The sequence below is a fragment of the Colias eurytheme genome, chromosome 15 (assembly GCF_061535395.1).
Source record: "Colias eurytheme isolate Ceu_HAF_F1 chromosome 15, ilColEury1 Martin Lab GWU primary, whole genome shotgun sequence".
NCBI lineage: Eukaryota > Metazoa > Arthropoda > Insecta > Lepidoptera > Pieridae > Colias > Colias eurytheme.
Genome location: NC_142994.1, coordinates 6,150,915 through 6,176,923, shown reverse-complemented (window position 1 = coordinate 6,176,923; position 26,009 = coordinate 6,150,915). Strand labels below are relative to the sequence as shown.

Below are 26,009 nucleotides of genomic sequence, written 5' to 3'. Positions count from 1 at the left end.
GTAATTTATGTTAAGTAATGTAAGCTCTTGCTGTGAGAAAAGTTATAGCTATTAAATAGATTATTTAATATACTAAAAATCCATTAATTTCCTTTCAAGAAAGTACCTACTTATTCCAGTGTTTGATTAGTTTTCAAATATTGCACATTACTGATTACAGAAGTGTTACCTCTACATTGTACTTGGTACCTTTCTAATGGCACTCATTAAATTATTTATTCATGAAATTAATTTTCTTACATTTACACGGTTACAGGAATTAAAAGCCAGGCCAGGCCTATTTTTTTGTTTTCAAATAAAATGTAGCCATTTAGTTGGCCTAATATTAGTCTATCACCAAAAAAATTTTGTTAAAATCTGCCCAGTAGTTCTTACGTGATTGACGCACATAAAAACAGACAAACCGACAAACAGCCATACAGAAAAAAATATAGCAATTATTTTATTTAACAGTAATGTTACTGTTTTTTTTTATTTAAGTAATAGACCGGGAGATACTGACACAAAATTTCGAGTCATTTGTAACAGGATGGCGGTTCTACAGGGGTCTTAGTACGCAATGACAAAAAGAAAAACGATGGCGTGAACGCTGGTACCGGCGGCTTAGTCGCGTGGGCGTTAGTCGAACTCGTCGGAAAATAGCGAAAGTCAAACGATTTGTAACAGTATGGCACTTATTTTTCCTGTAAGTTTGAGGATCAACAAATATAAATACAAAATTTCAAAGATCTATGTGTTGGAAATCTTCACTTATATAAATTAATAATAAATTAAGTTTTCAAGTATGACAGCACTTTTTCCCCCTACTAGAAGTATGGCAAATATAATAATGGTCACATTTTATCAAATACTCTCCAAAAATCCAAATGCAATACTGGTACAAAAAGTTTGGCGAAATAAAAATTTTTTGCAGATTTTCGGCGGTATGGCGACCATTTGGAATCGTCCGAAAAGTATGGCATGGCGATTTTCGTAAATGGCTGCACGACGATAGTTACCTGTGCAAAAGTTAGCCTGGTACAAATGGTTGAATGATTGTTTTATTTAAATCAACACATTCGCGTCGGTATGGCGGGCTGTAAGTCACACCGGAAAAGTATGGCATGACACTACCGCCTACTACTTTTTTATGGGCTATCGGTAAATTCTAAAATTTTTGTGTTACAAATCGTTTGACTTTCGCTATTTTTCCGACGAGTTCGACAAACGCCCACGCGACTAAGCCACCGGTACCAGCGTTCACACCATCATTTTTCTTTTTGTCATTGCGTACTAAGACCCCTGTAGAACCGCCATCCTTGTTACAAATGACTCGAAATTTTGTGTCAGTATCTCCCGGTCTATAAGTACATATCAGTATATCACATACAAGTGGGTAGATTCCTTAGCAAACATCGCGCCGTCCGAAAAAGCCCCCAAGTTTAGGCCGACGACATTTGAAAACGAAAATGTTTTACATATTATGCCTTAATTGTCATACATACATAGAAAAATTTATTACAGTGAAACTTTTATTACATCGTCTCAAACTTTTTGGTCTGTGTAGCGCATGTCGCGTGACGGTCGAACCGTACGATAATTATCGTACAAATACGATAATTTTGTGCCTAAGTTTCACTTTTACCGTGGTTTCATAAAACCACACAACATTTTTCTTACATATTTTCGCGTTAATAATATTATGTAGATGGTAGCTGTAGGATAGTAGGATGATACGAACAATGAAATTCGAGGACCAATGGATATGCTACTTCTATAATAAATTCATAATATAAATCCTTATCCTATCCTTTGAATCTGATTATATTATAGTAATACTCCAACAATTAATCCAGAATCCAGACCAACAATGGTCTGGCACATTTTTAAGATATTCCGTATCGTGTATGCGTATCGTTGTTATAGTCAAACCCCGAATCTCGGGCACTCGTAGGTTGGACTGGTCAATCCTCAGTCTGACAAAATGACTTTGCCAAAGCTTGTAAATGTAATTTTTCGGCTTTTTACTAAACAATTTTCGTCAAACTGGTCACGCAAACGTCAAAACACAATTTTATTAAATCGGCGATTGACCAGTCAAATTAGAATTAGGTATGAAATGTCTTATTTCCGTATATTTGAAAGCATTTTATCATTTAAGCAGCTTTCAAGTCTTAAGAACCGCTTGCCGGTTCTGACACCTTTTGGCCAGTTTACGTGATTTTGTTACGATAGCTATTGCCAAAAGTAAGATAGGTAAACTAGTCCTTCCGCGAAGAGATTGTGTTTCGTAATTTTACTATACCATCGTCACACTGATTTAAATATTTAGGTACCTATATAGCGAGAGGCGATGAGAGTTGACGGCAAATTATGCAAATTGCGTTAGGATGTCATTACGAATAAGGTTAAAGCCAAGTTAAAGCACCAATTTCCGTAGTGTCCAGTTATTAAAAAAAAATAAGTTAATACCGTCCGCATCATATTTATAGAACTTTCTTTGTTTATGAGATATTTGAAATAATCATCGAAACTTACGTCGAACGTACTATGAGTAAAATAATTAGGGAATAGTTAAAAAATAGATATGATAATATTTTAATACGAGAGAATCTAAAAAGTATGATATACCTACCTGTTGATCAGTCCTCGAGATTTTTGAATTGAAACTTCTTTGGCGCGTTGAGACTTGAGAAAAAAATTTCAAGGTCGCGTCATGGTAATACCGTCACGTCATGGAGTAAGGCGAATATATTGGTATCTTTGAATATTGCCAAAGAAGTTTCCCTTCTGACACGTGTGCTCTACACACACGCTCTTTTTTTTACTTTAATCTTTTTCCCTGTAGGTACCTACTACATTTTCAGTTTTGATATTATGTTACACAAGTTATAAAAAAATTAAAAAGAAGCGTAAGAATTCGGTGTAGGTACAGTATAGGTAACATTTTCTTACTAAAGTTTTCTGAGAGCGGATCACTTCAACGATGTAGAAATCTTAGAAACTCATCCGTAAGATTAAAGATAGGTATAAATAGAAATATGTAAGCAAGTTAATACTTAATAGGTATACCTAAGTAGGTAGAAATAGCTATAAGATAATGTTATTTCGTTTATTTTTCATTTCAGTATATTTCAAAGGAAAATAAATACCATTGAAAATTACAATAGATTAGGTGCAGTACCGCCTTCCAGTTCCCTCTCGTTGTGGGCGCCATATTATAATTATTTATAAGCAATGTATCAAATAGCGCCCAGTTAATCATCACTTTCATACGATATATAAGTAACTAGAGGTCCGCCCCGGCTTCGCCCGTGGTACATATTTCGCAATAAAAGGTAGCCTATGTCCTTTCTCGGGTATCAAAATATCTCCATACCAAATTTCATGCAAATTGGTTCAGTGGTTTAGGCGTGATTGAGTAACAGACAGACAGACAGAGTTACTTTCGCATTTATAATATTAGTATGGATATATATGTAACTAGTGGTCCGCTCCGGCTTCGCCCGTGGTACATATTTCGCAATAAAAGGTAGCCTATGTCCTTTCTCGGGTATCAAAATATCTCCATACCAAATTTCATGCAAATTGGTTCAGTAGTTTAGGCGTGATTGAGTAACAGACAGACAGACAGAGTTACTTTCGCATTTATAATATTAGTATGGATATATATATGTAACTAGTGGTCCGCTCCGGCTTCGCCCGTGGTACATATTTCGCAATAAAAGGTAGCCTATGTCCTTTCTCGGATATCCATGCAAATTGGTTGAGTAGTTTAGGCGTGATTGAGTAACAGACAGACAGACAGAGTTACTTTCGCATTTATAATATTATTAAGTATATTAAGTATTAAGTATGGATATGTATCTGTCACCGGAATATAACAAGATCCGCAAATTTATTAATTTCCTAGGAAATTTAAAAACCGCATTTTCGCATAGGTACATCAATTTGCGACGTCTAGTGGTAATTTTATATTAAGTAACGGATGTCTAATTAACGGATTCCGGTGATATATCTATTATCCATATAATCACGATCGATAAAAGGAGCTTTCGTTTAAAAAAAATCTAACAGCAAGGAGATTTTTTTAGAATAAAAACCTAGAGTTTGAACCGCAATCTTCAGAATTGTTGATAATCTAGAGAGTAAATAAATAACCGTGAAAAATTTCAAGAACAAGTTGCTTTTTATTAAATATAGTTAGTTTAAGTGGGAACATTTATATACAAAAATATAATAACTAATTGTCATCATTGTCATGGATGGAGCTTCTTTAATGTATGTACTACCTTTGTACTACCCACGTAAGTTATTATTTCGATCAAATGTTTATTTTGCTCGAATAAATATAATTTGTTGTTGTTTGTTTGTAAAAAGTTCCATATTGTAGAAGCCTTACGCTTTCACTGAGCTTTTATTACGGCCCTGATTAGAATATTATTAAGTACGACCATGTTTTATTGTTATCAGGAGTGGCGGTGTGGAACTGAAACACCTGATAATTTAGATTTAGTTCACACGATACGAAAAGTAGAAAATGTTTAAAAATATTTCAGTCCAATATGAAACAATATTACATTGTTTGATATACTTCGTCCTTACTTAAATTATGGAGGCGATAATAAATTATTACTCTGTCCGTTATGCTTTCTAGACCCTACTACAGATGCGATTTTGAATTACCCTGATTTACCCGCATTGGTCCGCTCCTGTTGTTTTAGCGTGATGAATTATTATATATTATATAATTTCCTAGCTCGATAAATGGGCTATCTAACACCGAAAGAATTTTTCAAATCGGACCAGTAGTTCCTGAGATAAGCGCATTCGAACAAATTCTTATTAGTATAGATTACTTTTATAACAGTAATAATATCGTTGATTATTTCATAGTCACATCTTATCAATACACCTTAAAAATTCTACTAGTTTATAGTTAATAATTTATTAAGCTATTGCATAGCTTCTATCGCGGGCCTTGAGCGCGGGGACCGAATCGAGAAATTCCGTAACGAAAAACCTCACGCTCCCCACTCCGACGGGCTCGGAGGTGTGGCTTAAAGGCATAGCATGCAATAGCTTTACCGCAGCAGTCCCCGAGTGCCACACATCTTTTTTTTATTTTATTATATACTAGCGACCCGCCCCGGCTTCGCACGGGTGCAATGGCGGCCGGCCGGTACCGCCACAAACGCTACGTTCCGCAATTTTTAAATCTGTAATATCTTCGAAAATATTCACTTAAATCATACGGTGTAAAGGGCCATATAGATCTATATTAAATGAACAATGTATTCAAGGTATTTAATTGGTTAAGGATTAATGCTGTATTGGTAAAAATCGCTTCGAAAATTATCCATTATTTGTCGTAAAAAGTAAATGACAAAAAAAAGTTATTGTGGGTTATCCATAAGAGATAGACATATATACCATCGCGGACTTTTCTGTAGACCTTTTCAATGTGTACAATACTTAGTACATTATTTTGATAAAACTCGTAGGGTTCAGCCTGCGTTTGCAATATAAGCGGAAAAAAATGTAATTATTTACGACATCACATCAGAAACCTCAAAAATAACAGTACTTCTAAACTATTTAATGGATGTTATTATACATATAAACCTTCCTCTTGAATCACTCTATCTATTAAAAAAACCGCATCAAAATGCGTTGCGTAGTTTCAAAGATTTAAGCGTACAAAGGGACATAGGGATATAGGGACATAGGGATCTCTATGATGACATTATACAACAATAAAGTTTAAAGTAAAAGTTCTAAGAGTTATACGTAGATATTTTTTACAAAAATAATATATCTCCATATTATCAAGCTTATAAAAGCTTCGCAGAATAAATTCTAATTTTAGATTGTTTGAGATATTATATTGTCATCTCATCCTTAACTTTTTAATGAGGAAACCAAATACATAGGTACCTACTTGAAATATTGAACCATATTGTCTTCTAAATAAGTAGGTATGTGATTTTCAAAATATTGGAAATCACGTAAGATCGTAAACAGATTTTAGCATACATATAGTTCCCTTATCCCTATCAACTCATATATATTTATGTGACGTCAATATTTTATTTATTACTAAAGGAACGAAGCCCTTAGCGCCTAGAGGTAATAAAGACCAAACTACACAGTACACCGCAGTAACCAAAAGCAGTAGCTTACGGCGGTTGCGGCGATTCACTCGTGTGTTTGCTCTTGAAATATTGTTTGAAAATTTACCATCGAATATAACATAGATTTATCTCTTCGATTTCTTTAAAATGTGAATGAAGCGATGGACCCTACTTTAGTAAGTGAATAAATATATTTTTTTCTACTTATTCTTTTCAGCATTGAAAATACCCTATGTTTTTACTTTACCTACTCCATATGCAATAGAAATATTCATATGAAATCTTAAAATAAAAATTCCTACCTGTTTTTTTCCATTTCAATTTTCAGTCACTCTCATTGGTTTCAGGAATAATTAATGAATAAAATGTCGATAATCGGAAGTTATTAATTATTTATTTACATGTTGTATAACATGTATGATATATAATACGGACTGCTATACATACTTGAATAATGTAGGTATTATTTACTTTCTTTAGATTACATTTTATCCCAAAAGAGATTTTTTAAAAATATGTATAATTGTTGTTGTTGATCCTCCGGACGGACAAATGACCGTTCCCACCTTGTAGATTCCCGCGGTTTTAACCTAATTTCCTATCCATCAAAAAAATATACAAAACGATATATGTCGGTAATTATAATGTATATTTTAAATTTTAATGTTATACTTAGCATCTTCTTTTATACGTTTAAACGGGAATTTAAAGATCTAGTAATTTTATATTATATTCTCGTTGATTACGTTCGTTATTACATATTTTTTTATTTATAATCGTTTTCCATATATGTACATATAATATTTACATACATGTGCGTATTTGAAAGGTAATTGTACGCATCAGACGATCGCGACGATTTCAGTCGCGTGGTCCAGTCAAAAATAGTTTGATTACTAAGAACCAGTGTAGTATCATGAATAATTCAGCAGATGTTACAAGTTATCATATCGTATATAATAAAAATAATGTTTTGAAAACACCACTGAAAGTTTTATGTTTACAATAACGTTATTAAATATACTAATAATAGATGATGACGTGTTAGATAGAGCTATATTATTCGATTTTCATTAAATATAGAATATAGGTAAATGTTTTTTTATATAATTTCCTGCTTTTATCCGAAAATCACAAAATGCTGTTGTATATAAGTAAACTACTCTAAAACGGGCTGACCCACAATATGATTTTTTCCTCTACATATTCGGTAGTTCTGAGAGTATTTTGTACGCAGTAAATTATTTTTTATACCGATATGACGGAAGAATGCTAGAGCAGATAGTGTCTTATGTTTATAATAAAACATATGAATACGTTTATAGTACGGAGCATTTTTATTGAGACACAGACCACAGATTTTCAATAAAACTAGGTACCATTCAGGGCGCCGCGGCCGTTCATTCCCACAATTCAAAACATTCTTTTTGAGAATTTACATTTCTATTTGAGAAATTACAAGTTATGTTTAAAACATAACACAACAATCAATTGCAAATTAAAATCATAAATAAACTGCGAAAAGTTTTTAACCCATCACGGTTTTCCATTTCAATATTAATTTTCCTACGGCCCATTCCGATAATAATAGGTAACCCTCATTAAAACAAATAAACAACACCGTAAAAATATTGTGTCGTCTGGGACACAAAATTGCAAATAATGATTGCTATAGATATTAGATATTTAAAACTCTGCTTCAAGAAAATGCAGGTTAATGCGCCATTTGCTATGGAAAAAAAATGGCGCGTGATTCAAACTTTTTGATTGTCATGGGTCAAAGTTACCCCCTTGGGCCAAAGTAATACCGATGTTACCGGTAAATTAAAACTTAAGTTGGGTTGAGAATTTCTAAAGCTTTCCTGGATATAAAGTAAGTATCCCATTTATAAGTTCTTTTTCATGATTTTCAATTAGATTATAATATATTACTGATATAATAAACCCTATCTATGGATTATATCAATGTATTAAATTACAGGTGCCCTGAAATTATGGGCTTTATTACTTTCTGTACTGTTCAAATATAAATTAGATTCATTATTGTCTATGTATTGACCTCATGTTTATTATTGTGAGTAGGCTATATGTGAAATTAAAGTAAAGAAACAAAGTAAAGCATAGAAGTACAAGCAGCAATTTGGTATTTAATTGTTCATATTAAAAATAAAAACCGGCCAAGTGCGAGTAGGACTCGTACAACCACCCTCGATTGTGCGAGTCCTACTCGCACTTGGCCGAATAAACCTATTTTTTATTATATTACGTAACTACTTACTAACTTTAAATACATATATGTATATACTTTTAGAAATTTTTATTTAATCTTCTATAAAAAATATCTGATAACATATTATACTGTATAACACCAAATATTAATTTCTTGAACTTATGCTTTTACATTATCCTAAGTAGTCACTTTTTAAACTACCGCCGATGTAGAATGTTGGTGGGTACGGGGGTACCGAATAAATACATATTGAGTCATAGAAGTGGCTAAGTCAAAATATTATTTTTATGTTTCCAAAACAACATGAATGATATCCGTTGTATTCGTTTTCATTGTAATTTCTGTTTCAGATAGTTTTCAAAAATGGCTACATTAGTTACAATCAGTTCGTCAATGGCATCCCCTAAGTCTTCCCTCGCCAAGCTTGTACTGTCTCCTAAAACTAAACCATTTAAAGTTATGGTGTTGGGCCAATCGGGTGTTGGGAAGTCTGGTAATTATAAAGTTCATTGCAATTAAAACATTTTATTAAATACGGATATTTTAAAATAAATTCTTCCACATGCTTTTTATAGCGTTGGTCGTACGATTTATAACTCGACGTTTTATCGGCGAATACGATCCCAATTTAGAGAAGATATATGCATTCCAAACAGTAATTGACAACGAAGCGGTTTACTTTGAAATACTCGACTCAGCTGGTGAACCTCGCGTGAGTAGATTCGAGTTCTAATATACCTATATCTCATGAGAAGCATCAAACAAATTTGTAAGTCGATTATGATATCTATCCGCTAGATTAATTAGGTACATACCTATTGTTATCTGAATAGTTTACCTCATAAAGTTGGCACAGGAAAGTAATATAATGATAACGTTACTATTAACCACAGTATCAACTACCTATCCAATACAATTCGACAGGTAGCGTCATAATTATTCAAGATTCTAACCTTTTTTCAATTGTGATTTATTTCAGGAAAATGAATTCTCTAATATAGAGAGTAACATCAAATGGGCAGAGGCATTCATCTTAGTATATTCTGTAACAGATAAATGTTCTTTTGATGAATGCCACCGGTTGAAGTTTTTAATTAACTATAATAAGAGACGACGTAGGCTCGCCTCGTCTATAAAGGTCAGTAAAATCCCTATTTTACTACCCTTAGTATGACCTCATTTCTATTATTAATTCCATCTATAATTATTTCATAAGGACGTGTCCAAAGTTGTAAATATCATTGAGCGCATAATTTTATAGTTGAAATGCAAATTGATCCGTTAGCAAAAATCTACTTTGAATTAATAAATCTGCTTCACTGTTGGTGGAACTTTCATAACAAGGTTCGTATTTCCATTGTTTCTCAACTTCACCGTAACCTAAAGATATATCTCAATTCTAAACATTTTGAAAGTGAGGAATAAATACAACAGAATACTGATATTATTGAAAACTTTTCGTCCCGTGAACATTCAATGGGACTAAAAAGTTTTTACATTTCTGTGTGAGTGAATCATTCAAATTTATATTTTACAAGGCAAATGCATTATTAATTTGCATGAATGAATTTTAAATTTGAGCTGTTTAAATTATATATTTTGATGAAGTTGTAACTTTGTACCCGAAAGGAAGAAGGAGCTATAAAATACCCACCACAGATACCCACCTATTATTATATTCTGTCATCTATACTAATATTATAAAGAGGAAAAGTTTGTAAGTATGTATGTAAGTATGTATGTATGTATGTATGGTTTTCACGCAAAAACTACTGGACCGATTTCAAAAATTCTTTCACCATTAGAAAGCTGCATCTTTACTGAGCAACATAGGCTATATTGCATTTTCAAAAAAATTAGAGATCCTTACCAAAAATGCAATAATGTAACCCAAGGTGTAAAAAAATCCTCAATAAAACTTCTGTCATCGCGTGCGCTGCGGAATCTATTGAAGATAGAACAAAAAAATGTTCTACAGTATTATAGAATGGATCAATATCTACAAGAAAGTCCGCGATACCATATGTCCATCTTCAGTAGTTATGTTACTACAACAACTTTTTTACGTTTTCAAAGTAAATAGAAGTGCCGACAGTAATCAAACCATGTTATCCATACACATATATTAATCCTTATCCCATTAAATGATGTTTTATTATAGACTGTTTCAATAGGTACCAGCAAAATACTTTTTAAATGAAAAGAATTGGATATTCCATTCAAAAGATATAACGAATTTAAAAGTGTCAATCTACAGAAAATAGTAGGTATACTGTTCGAGCAGGCCGTAGTGCGGGGGTCACGGAGGAATTCTACCAATATGCGTCTTGACGGAACACAGTGGGGTTTTGGTCGGTAGGAATCCGACATAACCCACGGCCCCTCCCCTGGAGGCCGTGGGTATCTATGAAAGATTTCCCCACTAAAACAAAAAAAAAAAGGCCGTAGTGCGGGACGGGGTAAAGGTGATTTTCATGTCCGACCTATAGTAGACTTTTCACTGTAAAGATATCGCTATCTATGCGGGTGAAACCGCAGGGCATTGCTAGTATATTATATAGACCGTATACCATATGTTCGGTGCCGCGACTTGCGTCGTTTTCATAGAAGGTGATGGATGTTTATAAAATTTAGAAATTTATTATCATTTATTTACGTTTGTCAAACCCTCGAATTTTTTATTGAATTTTCCACCACTGGTCCATTTTCACAGCAGTGGCCTCAACTGGTTCACTGTTGTAACTTGTATGGATTTAAATAAAGCTATATAAAATTTTAGGACAATATTCATGAAACTCCGGTAGTCCTAGTTGGCAACAAGATAGATCAAGTTGGCGATCGTATGGTGACAACAGAAGAAGGACAACGCCGAAGTAAGGAAATAGGCTGCGTTTGCTTCCACGAAATATCTGTCAGAGAAAGTATTGATCAGGTACGTTTTATGAATATGAGATAATTGTATTTTAGAATAGCAATAATTGTAGTTACAAAATGTTGTAAATACCATCTCTTGTTCTAGTAAAATAATTGATGTGATAATTTATATAGAATAATTGCCTTTACTTTGAAATGAAACATTAAGGGTGCTATAACAGATTTTTAACAAAAACCGCTATTTTACGGTACAATTTTAACTCAAATCACTTACACGTGAGAACAAAGTAATATCTTAATTTAAAGATAATATATTCAGTTCTACGATCATCTTATAAAAATTGTACGACGTCATACAAAATTGTCACTGAAATACGATTTTCCCAGCACAATGATCGCATAAAATGCAAAAAAATGGGGTCTAAACCGGTACACTTTTAAGAAAATTAAAAGCCTAATCTATCTTCTTACCTATAAATTATTGAGGGATATATAGTCCTTTATAGATTGTGATAATTTTTTTGTATCTAAATCAAAATTTTATTTCAATTATAAGCTAAATTAAAAATACTTGTCGATTTCTTCATACATTTTGCTCTCGCGGGTCGTCAGACCGCGCTCAGAAGCGCTCTTGGAAGGACGGGTGTATCGCTCCTCGTCCCAAAAATAAAAACGAATTAGGAAAAGATTATTGTGCGTATACTGTCGTTTTCGTGATTTGAAATATTTGATACTTTATAAGAGTAAACTGTATAAGTTTCATATTCCAATTATTTGTAATTTAAAATTATGTTTTAAAAATTATGTTGACTGAGATCCTTTTTTTTATGGGTTGTTGAACGGATTGGTGGGGTAAAGCAATTTGACAAAACTTAAATCCAAAATGGCGCCGACGAAAATTTGCCATCTTTTCGTCATGGGTGTCATTTTCATGGTTTTTGGGGTAGCTATTAACCAATATGAGGTCAAAAATAAAATCCAAGATGGCGCCGACGAAAATTTTACATCTTTCCGTGATGGGTGTCATTTTCATGGTTTTTGGGGTGGATATTAACCAATATGAGGTCAAAACTAAAAATCCAAGATGGCGCCGACGAAAATTTTACATCTTTTCGTCATGGGTGTCATTTTCATGGTTTTTGGGGTAGCTATTAACTAATATGAGGTCAAAACTAAAATCCAAGATGGCGCCGACGAAAATTTTACATCTTTTCGTCATGGGTGTCATTTTCATAGTTATTGGGGTAGCTATTAACCAATATGAGGTCAAAACTAAAATCCAAGATGGCGCCGACGAAAATTTGACTTTTTTCGTGATGGGTGTCATTTTCATGGTTTTTGGGGTAGCTATTAACGAATATGAGGTTAAAACCAAAATCCAAGATGGCGCCGACGAAAATTTGACTTTTTTCGTGATGGGTGTCATTTTCATGGTTTTTGGGGTAGTATTAACGAATATGAGGTTAAAACCAAAATCCAAGATGGCGCCGACGAAAATTTGACATCTTTTCGTCATAGGTGTAATTTTCTTAATAATAAAGAAGTAAACTAAAATAAAATAACAAAGATGTTTTGACTAATTGACTGACCGACACACCACCTATTATGTGCAGTTTATGTTCTACGCAGCGCACGATACTTCAGGTATGTACTCACGATGAATTCAACTATTGTTAGTGTATAATGGTAGCAGAGCAAAATAAATAACATACATAATTCGTACGTATACAGAGAGTGGATCGCCGACCACTGGGTTTTTTGGGTATACGTAACATACTAAGAATTGTATACAATGCCGGATTTAATACAGTGCCGGTAACATCATATGTATGATAATAATTCTACATTTCTTAAAAAGCTTTGATATTGTATACAATTCATAGATTATTATTCAATGAAATAATGATGTAAAATAGTCACACTTTTTTAAGTTGTTTGAATATACTAACATACTTATTAGGATCGTACCTACTAATAAAAGTAACAAAATGAATTTTTAAAGTTCCTAGTAATCTTCTGGAATCAATTTCAATAAAAATACATAATATCAAAAATTAAATATAATATCAAGTATGAAGATGGTCTATAAAATGGAATGCGCTATGTTTACGTGAGCGTGATATTGCCGCGAACAAAGTTACGTCGTTAGATACCTAAATTTGAGTAACGCAGATTTGTGACAGCGTCCGTACGTTATGTGATTTCAAAGAGAAAATTCATTTTCTCTTACGAAGTGTCTAGTCGTCCGCTAAACGGATGAATAAAATAAATTAGTCGTCCGATTACCGGATGAATAAAATAATTTAATCGTCCGATTACCGGATGAATAAAATAATTTAATCGTCCGATTATTCGGATTAATAGATAACCTTTTAACACTAAAGCTAGTTGGGTTGGACTAAAGCAAAGGGGGCGCAGGACAGAACATTTTTGATGGAGTTGGTGTCATTATAACACCTATTTATTATTGTTTTATCGTAAAGATTACGCTAATATAAGCATGTTTTATAGGAACAACTTTTCTCTAAAATAAAAAATGGCCGAGATATTCGCCCTTAATTCGTTAGGTTAGGTTTAGGTTAGGTTAGGTTAGGTTTCTTAAAAAAAAACTACACAGAAATAGGAGCCCCGCGGAGCGGGGCTCCGTCGACGCGCAAAAAAAAATCAAGTTTAGGTTAGGTTAGCCGTTAGGTTAGGTTAGGTTAGGTTTCTTAAAAAAAAAACTACACAGAAATAGGAGCCCCGCGAAGCGGGGCTCCGTCGACGCGCAAAAAAATAATCAAGTTTAGGTTAGGTTAGCCGTTAGGTTAGGTTAGGTTAGGTTTCTTAAAAAAAAAACTACACAGAAATAGGAGCCACGCGAAGCGGGGCTCCGTCGACGCGCAAAAAAAAATCAAATACCTACGTGTGCCCTCCTCCCCTCTCCTCCCCCCACAAAAAACCTATAATACGTGCGGCAGTTCTCTAAAGAAACCCCGATAACCTAACTATATAGATAAATAGATGTTATCGGACGATTAAATTATTTTATTCATCCGGTAATCGGACGACTAATTTATTTTATATTCATCCGTTTAGCGGACGACTAGCTTTGTCCTTTCTCTTATTTTCATGATGTTCGTACTTATTTTGTGTTTCCTTTACAGAGTTGGTTAAAAATACCCTTTTATTTATTTTAATTAGCAGCTTGCCGCGTAACCATAATTTGTTTTAGAGAGAAATAATTACTTCGAGCAACATCAAAGAGTTTGGTTAAAAGGTTAACGTGGTCTACGTAAAGATGACATAAATTGTAATTATAATTAATTTACCGTAAAATGGCTTTTAAAAAGTTGGAAATTAATTAGTTTATATTACAAGGGTATTTACCAAAGCAACGACACGTGCATTCTACCAAGTTTTTTCAATATTATGTGGTCAATCAAAAAATGTATAAGGTTCTTGGACTTCTTGCTACTTACGCACTTGAAAGTTTAGATACCTACGTGTTGCGTTTTATTCAACATAGTGCCATTTTTCATAAATCATAATTCGTCATACCTTTGATTAATTAATCCCATTCCTTACTCAAAGATATCAAATTAATTTATGTGGTAGCTTAAAATGAAAAATGACATTCATTTAAATACAGAGAAAGTTCCTACAAACACATTACCCATTAAATCATCTACCTACTATAATTAAGGAATAAAATTGCTGGTATCTATAAATATTTTAACGCCAGAAGTGTTTTAGATTCTGAATAATTATGATTGCTATTTGCTACGCTAGCAACTATTAAACCTATGATTACTCTCTCTATATTTTGTGGCATAATTGTAGCAATTAACATGATGAACATAAAATGACAACTTATGACCAAAGCTTTTAACTGTGCTTTGATATTGTCACGCCACACACGGGCTTCATGAAAAGTGAATATGTAAGCATGTTTTAAAACTTTTAAGTTATATCTGTAGTCTAATGTACATAAAACACACACAAAATAAACTAAGTATATTTAAAGGCAGGGATGTTTTCTCATCAAAATTCAACAAAAATTCTAATTGCTTTCCGATGAAACACGTGACACGTTCACACGTCCGATTCCTGACAGGGGTTAAAGTTTGTTTGCGACGTTGAATAACAATTACCTAATCCTTCTGTATTTCGATCGTTTGTCTTGGAAGGACATTCTGCATTTCAAGTTGTTTATCTACATTAGAACATATACCGTAATATGTACACATAAGCTGTTCAAGTGTGCACTAGCTTTAAAAATATTTATGAAAATTTTGCTCTTAAATCTTAATTATTACGCGTAGAGCAAGGGTAGAGCGTCTTCACATGTTTTGTTTATTTATTTGTATCTTATTTACATATCCATTGATGTGTAACACACATAATTGTTGGGGTCCTATCGAGCTCCGAGGAAATCTTTGTTTTATTATTTTGGTCGTAATCAAACCGATACAGAGTGGGTTTTTTTCCGGTATACTGTCTTTTAGGTATATAGAGCGTAGAGGAGCGTAGCTTCATGCGTAGAGCATTTTCTATATTATTGTCAAATAATTATATTTATTCGAAAAAGGTTCATTACATATATCTATGATTCAATTGACATACATAATTTTTATTCCTTTCGACCTCTCAGGAAATTCATGCTTTATAGCTCAGGAAATTTTGTTTTCAGTCAAATAATATTATGTGGGTTTCCGAGAATCTTTATATTGATAAAATTTACTAATGAATACATATATATTATTAAAGGTATATGGCGTATTCAGAGATGCCCGTCGTTTCTGGAGGGTTGGCAGTAAATGGTCCAGAGGCCGGAGCGATACTGACCTGCCGACTTCATTGGGCAGACCACTCTCAAGAGCAGCCTCCGATACTACAGAGCCTACAACAGTTTCGGCTACGTCTCTTTGTGAGTGGTTTAATATTATATCTCATTTTATTCTAATTGCATTGTCTTGTATTACAGCCAAAGACGGCACTAATTTTTACCTTCAGTAATATACAGAAGGATAAAACAATCTCTATTATCTATATATAAAAATGAATCCCTATTTCTCTTGGTCACGGCCGCGGCATCACGCTTGAAAGACGCGTGACTGGTGGACCGATTTTGATTATTATTTTGCACGCCTCATAAGCGAAGCGTTGAGGTGGGTACTACTGTCACTTCGCGCAAAACATCTGATTTTTCAAACTTAAAATGTCTTTATGTATCATACATTGCACTTGTAAGATAATACATACACACACATATTAAGAAAAAACACTATTTTTAACGTTCATGATATTTTTGATGTCATTTATGTTATTTAAACTAGTTAAAAAACAGTTTAAAAAAGTTCTGTCTTGGACGTCCGTGTGTCTGTATGTGCGGATCCTTTTTCTTGTTAACACGATAGCGACCGAAATACTTTACTAATCGAGTCTTTTTTTTTCTCTTACGCTTGAGTATGCTCAGGAATAGAACCCTTTCATTTTTCAGGGTCTGATTCGATGTGGTTTAATTGTTATTAAATAAACAAAAATAATAATTAATAAATATTTATTTAAAAAAAATTATGAGGCGTGCACTTTTGGATTTTCCAAATTATTTTTATAATATTCCGTGAAGTACGATGATGGTTTTTATGAAGAGAAAGCAACCGCTAGATCTAAATATCATCTACTATGACATTTAATAAGTCTGCATTGCTAATAAAATTGAAAACAAAAAGATTATATCTCTCTAATGAAAAACAATGTACCTAATGGAATACAATATGGTATCTACGTCTATAACGCTGATGGATTTTCTTGAAATGAATAGAATCGACCTTTAGATTGTTAGTAGAGCTCATACGGTAACCTATCGATAAGAACAAAGTCATTTCATTATAACGAACAAGGTCCAATAAATAACTGAGACCTGGGTTTTTTAGGGCTAAATTGAAATTACATAGATATTATTATATTATTATATATTATATAATAATATAATAATATCTATATATATATAGATATTATTATATTATTATATATGATAGATTTATTATATTATTATATAGATATTATTTACATAGATATTATTATGTCGTCGATAAGTCGATATAGACTAGATAACATTGAAACTTCTGTTTCGACTAATATTAATGAATGCATACTTAAATACTTAATATATTTTCTTCAGTACTGGAAATATTAAAATACCTACAATAGAATTTCACAGAATATAAACATGAGAAAACGAATGCAAAACGAAAAACAAATAAATACTGTGTAATCGTAGCATTATTTTTAATATGTTTCAGGCCGTCGTTGGACCGAATTTGATTTCGAGGAAGAAGAAAAAGAGCGGGGCGTGATTCGTAGCGATTCGAATTCCTCCAGTGAGACTATTGACGAATTTCGCGCGCGTGCTAGCACGGATTCAAGACTCCCACCACGACCTACTAGATCTCGACATCCTCCAGTCACCAGACCTCTAACGACTCCTGTTAGACGAATGAGCGTAGCAATGAGGGGCAACAGTTCCAGTACATACTGAAGATATTCATACCTACAAATATAATAAAAGTAAAAGTCTGAACCAGAGCATCGAATTGGATAAAATTTGGAAAGAAAATAGAAGATCAAACAGGCTTGTTGATGTTTTTTCAAATGTTGAAAGAAAGTTTTTACTCGTAATTTACCATGAAGGGAGAAATTATTTATATGTACTCTATTTATATGTATGATCTTATTCTCGATAAATCACAGAAATATTTTTTTACAAAATAGTTGTGAAATATTTTTACATAAAATACAATAGTAATGATTTACATCTAACAAAAAAAACAGCGTTTGATTGGAGCCATCTCGTTATGTCTTAAGAATATGTATTATTTCTAGGATAAACTATGTTAAAACCCAAAAAATTATGCATTTAAATTACTAAATAAGACGTTAAAAAAATAAAGTTATGTTCAATGTTAAGGTAGAGTTTTTATACACCAAATCATTGTATTTAATTTAATTTAGGTACTCTGTGCAAACAACGAGCATTGTTTCAAAAATAATTCTATTTTGTTGTGAAATCTGCGGTAACAGTTCAGATTAATCTTCGAGAAAGCTCCCATTTTTACGTGAACTCTGAAGAATTAAAATGAACCTGCATTTTCCTAGAAAACAGTGAACATAAATAATACCCCACATTGCATGCATGTCTTGTATTTGTTTTGTATGTATTGGCTTTATGGGGCTTTGTTTATTAGTTTAAAAATATGAAAAAACTAAATAGTTTTTAGTTTTCATTTTATTCCTATAGCAATTTCCTTTGACTACGCGGGCGGAGCCTGCCGGCGGAGCCTGCCGGCGGAAAGCTACTTCTTATAAAGTCTCTCAAAAAATCTACTAGTTTCAAGATAACTTTCGACTTTCGTTATTGAGGAAGTCTATCTTGTTTTTAAGACTAAACAAAATCACCGATTTTGATGAAATTTGCTGGTCAAACAAAGACTAGGTAACTACCTATGTTTTATTTTTTCAAATATCGAACTCGAAGGGGATGAAATAGGGAACGAAAGTTATTGTCCGTCGTTTAGTTCACGGGTAACCTAGGGGCACAGATACTATGATATAGGTTTAAAAATAGCGAGAGTTACATATCATCGTAATTCAATTGATTAATATTATCTTGATATAAATTATAAATCAAAGCGAACATAGCAACAATCTAGGAACGTAATAATTACTCAACAACTAATGCTAACAATTTTATTGGCATGTAAGTAGGTATGTGAATACCGTAATACTCTGTAATATTATAATGTGATTAAATGGTTATTTTAAAGATAAATTCAGTAATATGTACATTGTACATATGAAATAAATACAATGTAGATAATAGAAAGTATATCGAAGTATATCGAAACTGTCATTGAGGGAGCGACTACTCTTTTTAACCGACTTCAAAAAAAAGGAGGAGGTTATTGTGTGAAATTTTTGTAAATATTTTAAATATTGAAACATTATGTATAAAAAAATTTACTCAGAAATTCTTATTACTTTGCAATACAAAATTCGTCACATAGTGAGAGCACTTATGAAATCTACACTAATATTATCAAGAGGAAAACTTTGTTTGTTTGATTGTAATGAATAGGCTCATAAACTACTGGACCGATTTTAAAAATACTTTCACCATTCGAAAGTTACATTATCCACGAGTAATATAGGCTATACATCATCATGCTAATACCAACAGGAGCGGAGTAATGCGGGTGAAACCGCGCGGCACAGCTAGTAAAATATAATTTACCAAATCACATTCCAGAATGTTTTGAGATTCCTATTATTCTCACATAAAATAAACTTATTTGCATAATGATTTGTAGATATCAATTATTTTTACTAACCGTGCTACGAAATGATAGAGCTAAGACAGAATATACGGGAAATAAATAGCACTGTAGGAATAAATACATAATTTTGTATTTATTATGGTAGGGACAGCGTGGGCGAACATTGCAGGTCTCTGAGGTACCATGAAGGAGGTTGTTTATTGTTGCGGTACTACTTCTAAAGATTACTCTTATAGAATTGAAATAATAAAAATACCTTTTTTCTATTCTTCACAAACTGCAACTAAATATAGGAATACTTGAATTCAATAAAAATGATATTAAAATTAAGCCCTATTACATACATTTTTCAAAAATTTCATGTTTTCTAAAATACAGAAAACCGGCAAGTATCTAATAAGAAATATTATGAATTTTATAGGTACAGCAAATTACCTGTGAAGTCAATAACCTAATTATTTTGAATAAATGAACGTTATTCTGATCGAATTATATGAATAGACAAAACCGAATAGTAAAAAGAGATTATAATTTATAATGCACAAGAAGTACACAATTATATGTGAATAATTGAACTAGCTATATTCCATGCACGATAAAGACGAAAATTCATATATTATTATCGGGGAAAAATCTTATAGTCCAGGATCCTTCGCCCATTTTTGCACGTAATTACTAATCAAGCTAATTTTCCGTGAGTAGCTTTATTTTGATGAGACGCCCAATAATTTCCTGTACGAAACTCTCGATTGTGGTAGCTAATAGAGATAACAAGGATAAAATGTTTTGATTTGATGGTTCTCAAATAACTGAATTTTTGACTGATTTGATATTACAAAATTTCAGCTTAATCAAACCAGCCCCTCGACTCTACTATTACGATGGATATCTACGTATTATTCTCAAAGTTGATAAAACAAAATATATAACAATATTTTGTTGGTGTACTTATATTATAAGGAGGATTGAAAATATATTATTATTAATCTACCTACAATGTTGTAGTAAAAGTGAAAGTACTCAAATCTTTCCTAAGGCGAATCCAAAGGTCATATATTATATTCTAGAGGTTTTCTTTGTACTTTATCCGACCTTAATTCTTCAAATATTCCTAATTCTGAGGATCACGAATTCACGAGTAAGCGGATTAGCTAAGAAGAGCCCGCGTTGTAAACATATTTTTTGGGAATCATATTTCTATAGATTATTTTTCAAAAGATTTTTTAAAGTACCTATATGTATAATCACAACTAATTCAACGGTCTTCAATAACAATAATCTTAATATACATAATATTATAAAAGCGAAAGTTTGTAAGTATGAATGTATGGATGTATGGATGTTTGTTACTCTTTCACGTAAAAACTACTGAATGGATTTGAATGAAACTTTACCACAATATAGCTTATACATCAGAATAACACATAGGATAAGTTTTATCCCGGAAATCCCACGGGAACGGGAACTATGCGGGTTTTCCTTTGAAAACGCGGGCGAAGCCGCGGGCGGAGATCTAGTTAAAAATAAATTGGTAAAATACACGATTTCTTTGTGGGTGTTTAAATAATTATATTTACCGCTACGCCAAGAATATACCCAGAAATACAGGTAGTTCTTACAAAATATGAGTGGTATATACCGAGGTCAGTAATATTATTTATATACATATGACCTGACATAGTTACTTAACCGCTTCACTGGAGGTAGGCAACCGACAGTCTTGGTGATTCTGATGGAAAACTACTGACTAGGAGATCCTAGGGTCAGAGACGCCACGTGTAGAGATTAGTGTTATCACAATTATTAGTGGTATTTTGTTTATTTATTTTCACAAGAAAGCTCATTCTTCTTGACCCTGGTTACTAATAGCAGCTATTAAAATGACTTAAGTTCAGCTTTATCATGGTTAATCATATACCTATTCTTTTTTGACGTCATTTGTCAGAATATATTATGTAGAGCCATTGTGTAGAGCTCCCTATTGTTAACATAACCTAATATAAAAGATTAGGTACTTTGAGATAATGTTGAATTGACCTCACAGTTCAGACTGACACGAGTACTTAATTTCACTTGGATAACTAAATTAAACATGGTAGAACATCATAAACCTAGATACACTATATTTAGAAAATTTCAAGGTCGAGGCAACAAAAGAGAGAAAATTATGTAAAATATTATCGTTCGTAAAAGTACAAAATTATCTCATCGAAATCCAAAAAAGGACTTTATTGTAATTAGGTGATAGATAATTTCTTAGTATAAAAAGTTATTGAATATAAGACGCACCTAGTAACTATTTAGTAATCTGTAGGTTATAGGTACCATAAGTACGTACATTTATTAAAATTTAAATAAAATAAAAATTTCACCATAGGTATTACAAACATGCAAGGTAGGGCAATTATTCTTTATAAATAAGTAACAACTGAAACAAAGTCTGTAATGTTAGCGAGGGCAATATTCATCAAATTGTATAACCTTGTGTTTAAAGTTGTTGCAACTGTGCCCTAAGTGACTGCAGCCCATAACGCCCTCCGTCATAAATAATCACCCAATCTTCTTACATTGAGATACAAAGTCCACTCTTCGCGATCAACATTGTAGGATATATAGAGAAAGCTAACCGAGACTTTGATGTTTACATGTAGAGTTATTGGTAAACTTTATGAAATGATTACCCTTGTAGTAGATATTAAAGTGCCATAAAGTTTTTTACTATCGCTTTTAAAAACTCTTTGCTCTTCTTATAGAATACTTATTATTTATGGTAATAAGACAGATTTTATAAGAGGATAACGTTCTAAAATATTTTTTCTCATTTTTAATTATACACTCAGAAGAGAAAGAAGGATGATTTTTAGCAAAATATTGCAAGTTGAACTACATATTAAATCTAAATATTCTTTATCGTAGACTTGTATATAAAACCAACCTATTAATCGTGACTTATCTAATGTTATATAAATAATAATAATAATTAGATAATGCTTAAAGACGCAATGTAAGCAAACTCCTATTCATGTAAGTATTAATCCGTCTGGACTGAAAATTTGATCAACGCGCTTATTCCGTCTCAAGTATGATAAATGGTAGATTGTAATAGATAGTCTTCTTACGTATGCATCTCATTGTGGCCGTGTTGCATCTTGATGTTGTTTGTTTACAAGGACCACGTGACTGGCGCATGACCAGAGGATTTATAGGCTGGTTACTACTGGGGATTAGCGTAACCGGGTCGCAGCGTCTAACCCACAGACAGCTACTCGTGTTCATCTCTATTCTATTTATATCGCATTCGGTTACGGTGCACTTCGCGTTTGTACATTGGTGCAATTGCATTCGAGTGTCGACAATAATACGCAACCACAATGTACTCATTTCTTGCAATGCGTTTATCTACACTTCAGTACTGTTGTATAATAGTTGATGGAACAAGGATGGCACTCAAACTCAAACATTTATTTATTCAATTAGACTTCTTCTAGAAGCGCTTTTGAAACGTCATTAGGTATCTACCTACATATTTTTAACATTTACCACCGATTCGGAAAGCAGTATCTACGGAGAAGAATCGGCAAGAAACTCCATAGTTGCTCTTTTTAATCATGTCAGTTTTACAATTTTACAAATCACATATGTAACATCATATATTATAGTAATATGCCAAAGAACTGTCCTGTGAACACTCCTATACTAATCCTTCTGCTACTACATGTTATATGTTCGATATTATACAAACTTACTAATGTTTATATCATTTTCTGGAACTCGTACAGTACTTAATACTGTATCGATATACCTAATAAAAACTTTATTCCTACTATTAATAGGTAGATATTTATAGATATTATAATATGTTGAGCTTAATTTATGTTCACCATAAAAGTATCCCATTAGATACGTATATACCATAATACCTATCTTATAATATTATAAGATAGGTATGGTACCATATGGTCTCTTCCTGTATTTATCCTTCCTGTATATGTTTTATATCTAATTAAGTTAATATCTATTTACAATTGTTTTATCGCGTTTATAAAGCGCCTTCATTGTAAATAAATAGAATAACCTCAATAGTTTCAAATTTCAATGCTTCGGAATGCCTCAATGCAAATAAAGGCGCCACCATATTTTCTTACCTTTACGTTTAATTTCCTTCTTTCATCTTGTTCAAATTTTCTATATTGACATGTTTATGGTCGAAATTTCACAACATTAGCAACATAAGGAAGTGCGCCGATGCACAATTTTCACCTACAAATAACTTACATCCGCTGAGTCACATTCGTTACTCATCCTTGGCTTTTTCCATTAGATTTTCCTTATCTTAACAGGGGTTCTTTTCAACTCAACTGCTTAATCAATCAATCCCGAAATTATATGCAGTGACTTGAATTAAACAATAAATAAATAAATAATAAATAATAAATCATTTATTTCACTTAAAACATTTAACAAATTAGAGCGACCCAGGCTCCTAAGATAGTAAGAACTGTTTTTCAGGAGCCTGTGTCTTCCATTTACAGTAACACGACACGAAAAAAATCAGTGACAAATTAAATAAATAAAAAAAATAAATAAACAATAAAATATACTTAAGTACGTTCTTTGAAAATTAAAAGAAATATATTTTTAAGTTGACCACATCATAAAATTTTCTTTTCCTCACAAATTCTATAATAACTAAGAATAAACTATGTTCAATTTTGTATTTTAGCATAATTTTTGCTCCATTACCATTTACCACTAACCAAACTGCGTCTTTCCAAACTATACAAGGCCAATACGCAACGGTGTGAAACTAATCACGTATAGTTTGGAAATAACTTTTTTACAAAGTTCTTCCAATCTATACAACAGCAGTACGCAAATACTCGCGTATACTTTGTAGTGAAGTAAGTAAGAATAGCGCTCCAAAATATACAGCGCCAGTAGGTACGCATGCGGACTAATCGTGTATGTTTCGGAGTAACACCTTGGCCACGGACACCGGCGGCGCGACCGACGGCGCGACGGGCGGCGCGGCAATTCGCGCGGCGCGGTAAGCATGCCACGGGCAGTTGCGTTCGCCGCCGCGACCAGTGTAGACGAGGAGACGAGATGGCTTTATCAAAGTTAGCACGACGTTGTTTGGAGAGTAGCAGCTTTTTTGCTCAAGATTTAATGTTTGGAAGATATAGTGGAGTACACGAATTAAATAGAAATCGTGTTACAGACGGAGAATTCCACCAAAAATATGAAAAATATAGGCATGATGAAAAATTATGTTGCGGGTGGCTAGACTTCCAAATAGCTGGTCTAGCTAGAATTTCTGCAATAAAAGCTTCCGTCTCCATTTTCGCGAAAAAAAAACAAACTATTTTAAATTAAGTTCGCTCCGGGAGTAGTCGCCGCGTCTGCCGCTCGACTCCGTGGCCTGCGCCGTAATAACTCATACATTTGTTTCGATCGCTAGTCGTGCCGCGCGATTCGCTCGGGGAAATTCGCCGGTCGTCTCGCTGGTCGCCGCTGCGCGTGGCATGCCCAGTACATTTCCATACATTTGATTCATTCGCAAGACGCGCCGCCAGTCGCGCCGCGCGAATTTTCGCTATAGCGAATTGTCCGTGACCAGCACGTAAGCGTGGCGTCTTTCCATTGCTCGCGTTTATATTATTGTATTGCTGTTTTGAAATCTATTATTAAAATGCATGTGTATTGTGTATACATATAATGTTGCCAACTGATCGTATATTTTTTGTATCGAGGATGCTTGTGTCTTCGTTCCCGATTATACTGCAAATATTGTAATACTGTGATACTGCACGACTTACAATTGACAATAGTGCTAAAATGTAAGATCTAATAAGTCCAGAAGAAGACGGTTGCGAGGCGACGGAGCCCCGCTTCGCGGGGCTCCTATTTTTGTGTAGTTAAAAAAAACACGAACCTAACCTAACCCATAAGTAACATCTGTTAAGTACCTATTTATTTTTCTAAGCTTTACCTAATAATATTAATATTATTCCATATTGAATCAATCAAGAAGAATAAAAGTAGATAGATATAGCTGTACAAGTCTTTGATTGCCTATATAATTATATATTTATTATTTCGCTCAAGCGTAAGTGGTGTAGTAGCTATATTTAGTTATACATATTTTGCGTACTGATCGTGTATAGTTTGGAACGTAGAAGTAAGCATCCGCGTTACAAAGTATACACGATCAGTACGCAAAATTCACAGTATTACCATTATTTCCTACAGTAAGGAATCGCCTTTGATGTCGCGCGATGCCGCCGCCAGCGTAGGTACTTACGCTGCCACACGAAAATACGCTAGGGTTGCAACAAATGGGAAATAAAACAATTGTGATTATTAATATTATGATGAAATCTTTATTCATATGTACATTCAAAATAATTGCGATTATTAAATCTGATGTAATTATTTGTTCATAAATATATAATTACAGATATTGCACTGCTA

At 33.1% G+C, this 26,009-nt stretch overlaps 1 protein-coding gene across 2 annotated transcripts; it reads left to right on the top strand.

Annotated features, from left to right (window-relative positions):
• Nucleotides 1-6,129: 6,129 nt before the first annotated feature.
• LOC149902331 (ras-related and estrogen-regulated growth inhibitor) lies at nt 6,130-18,115 on the top strand. Of its 2 annotated transcripts, none has more exons than XM_090110110.1 (7): nt 6,130-6,289; nt 8,694-8,836; nt 8,919-9,055; nt 9,323-9,481; nt 11,123-11,275; nt 15,967-16,126; nt 17,505-18,113. In XM_090110110.1, the coding sequence occupies exons 2-7, from the start codon at nt 8,707-8,709 to the stop codon at nt 17,738-17,740; spliced, it is 975 nt and encodes a 324-aa protein (XP_089966236.1). In that variant the 5' UTR covers nt 6,130-6,289; nt 8,694-8,706; the 3' UTR covers nt 17,741-18,113. The 2 variants fall into 2 exon arrangements, with proteins under 2 accessions (XP_089966236.1, XP_089966235.1); XM_090110109.1 differs by having other exon boundaries at nt 6,145-6,289; nt 8,698-8,836; nt 17,505-18,115.
• The last annotated feature ends 7,894 nt before the right edge of the window (nt 18,116-26,009 follow it).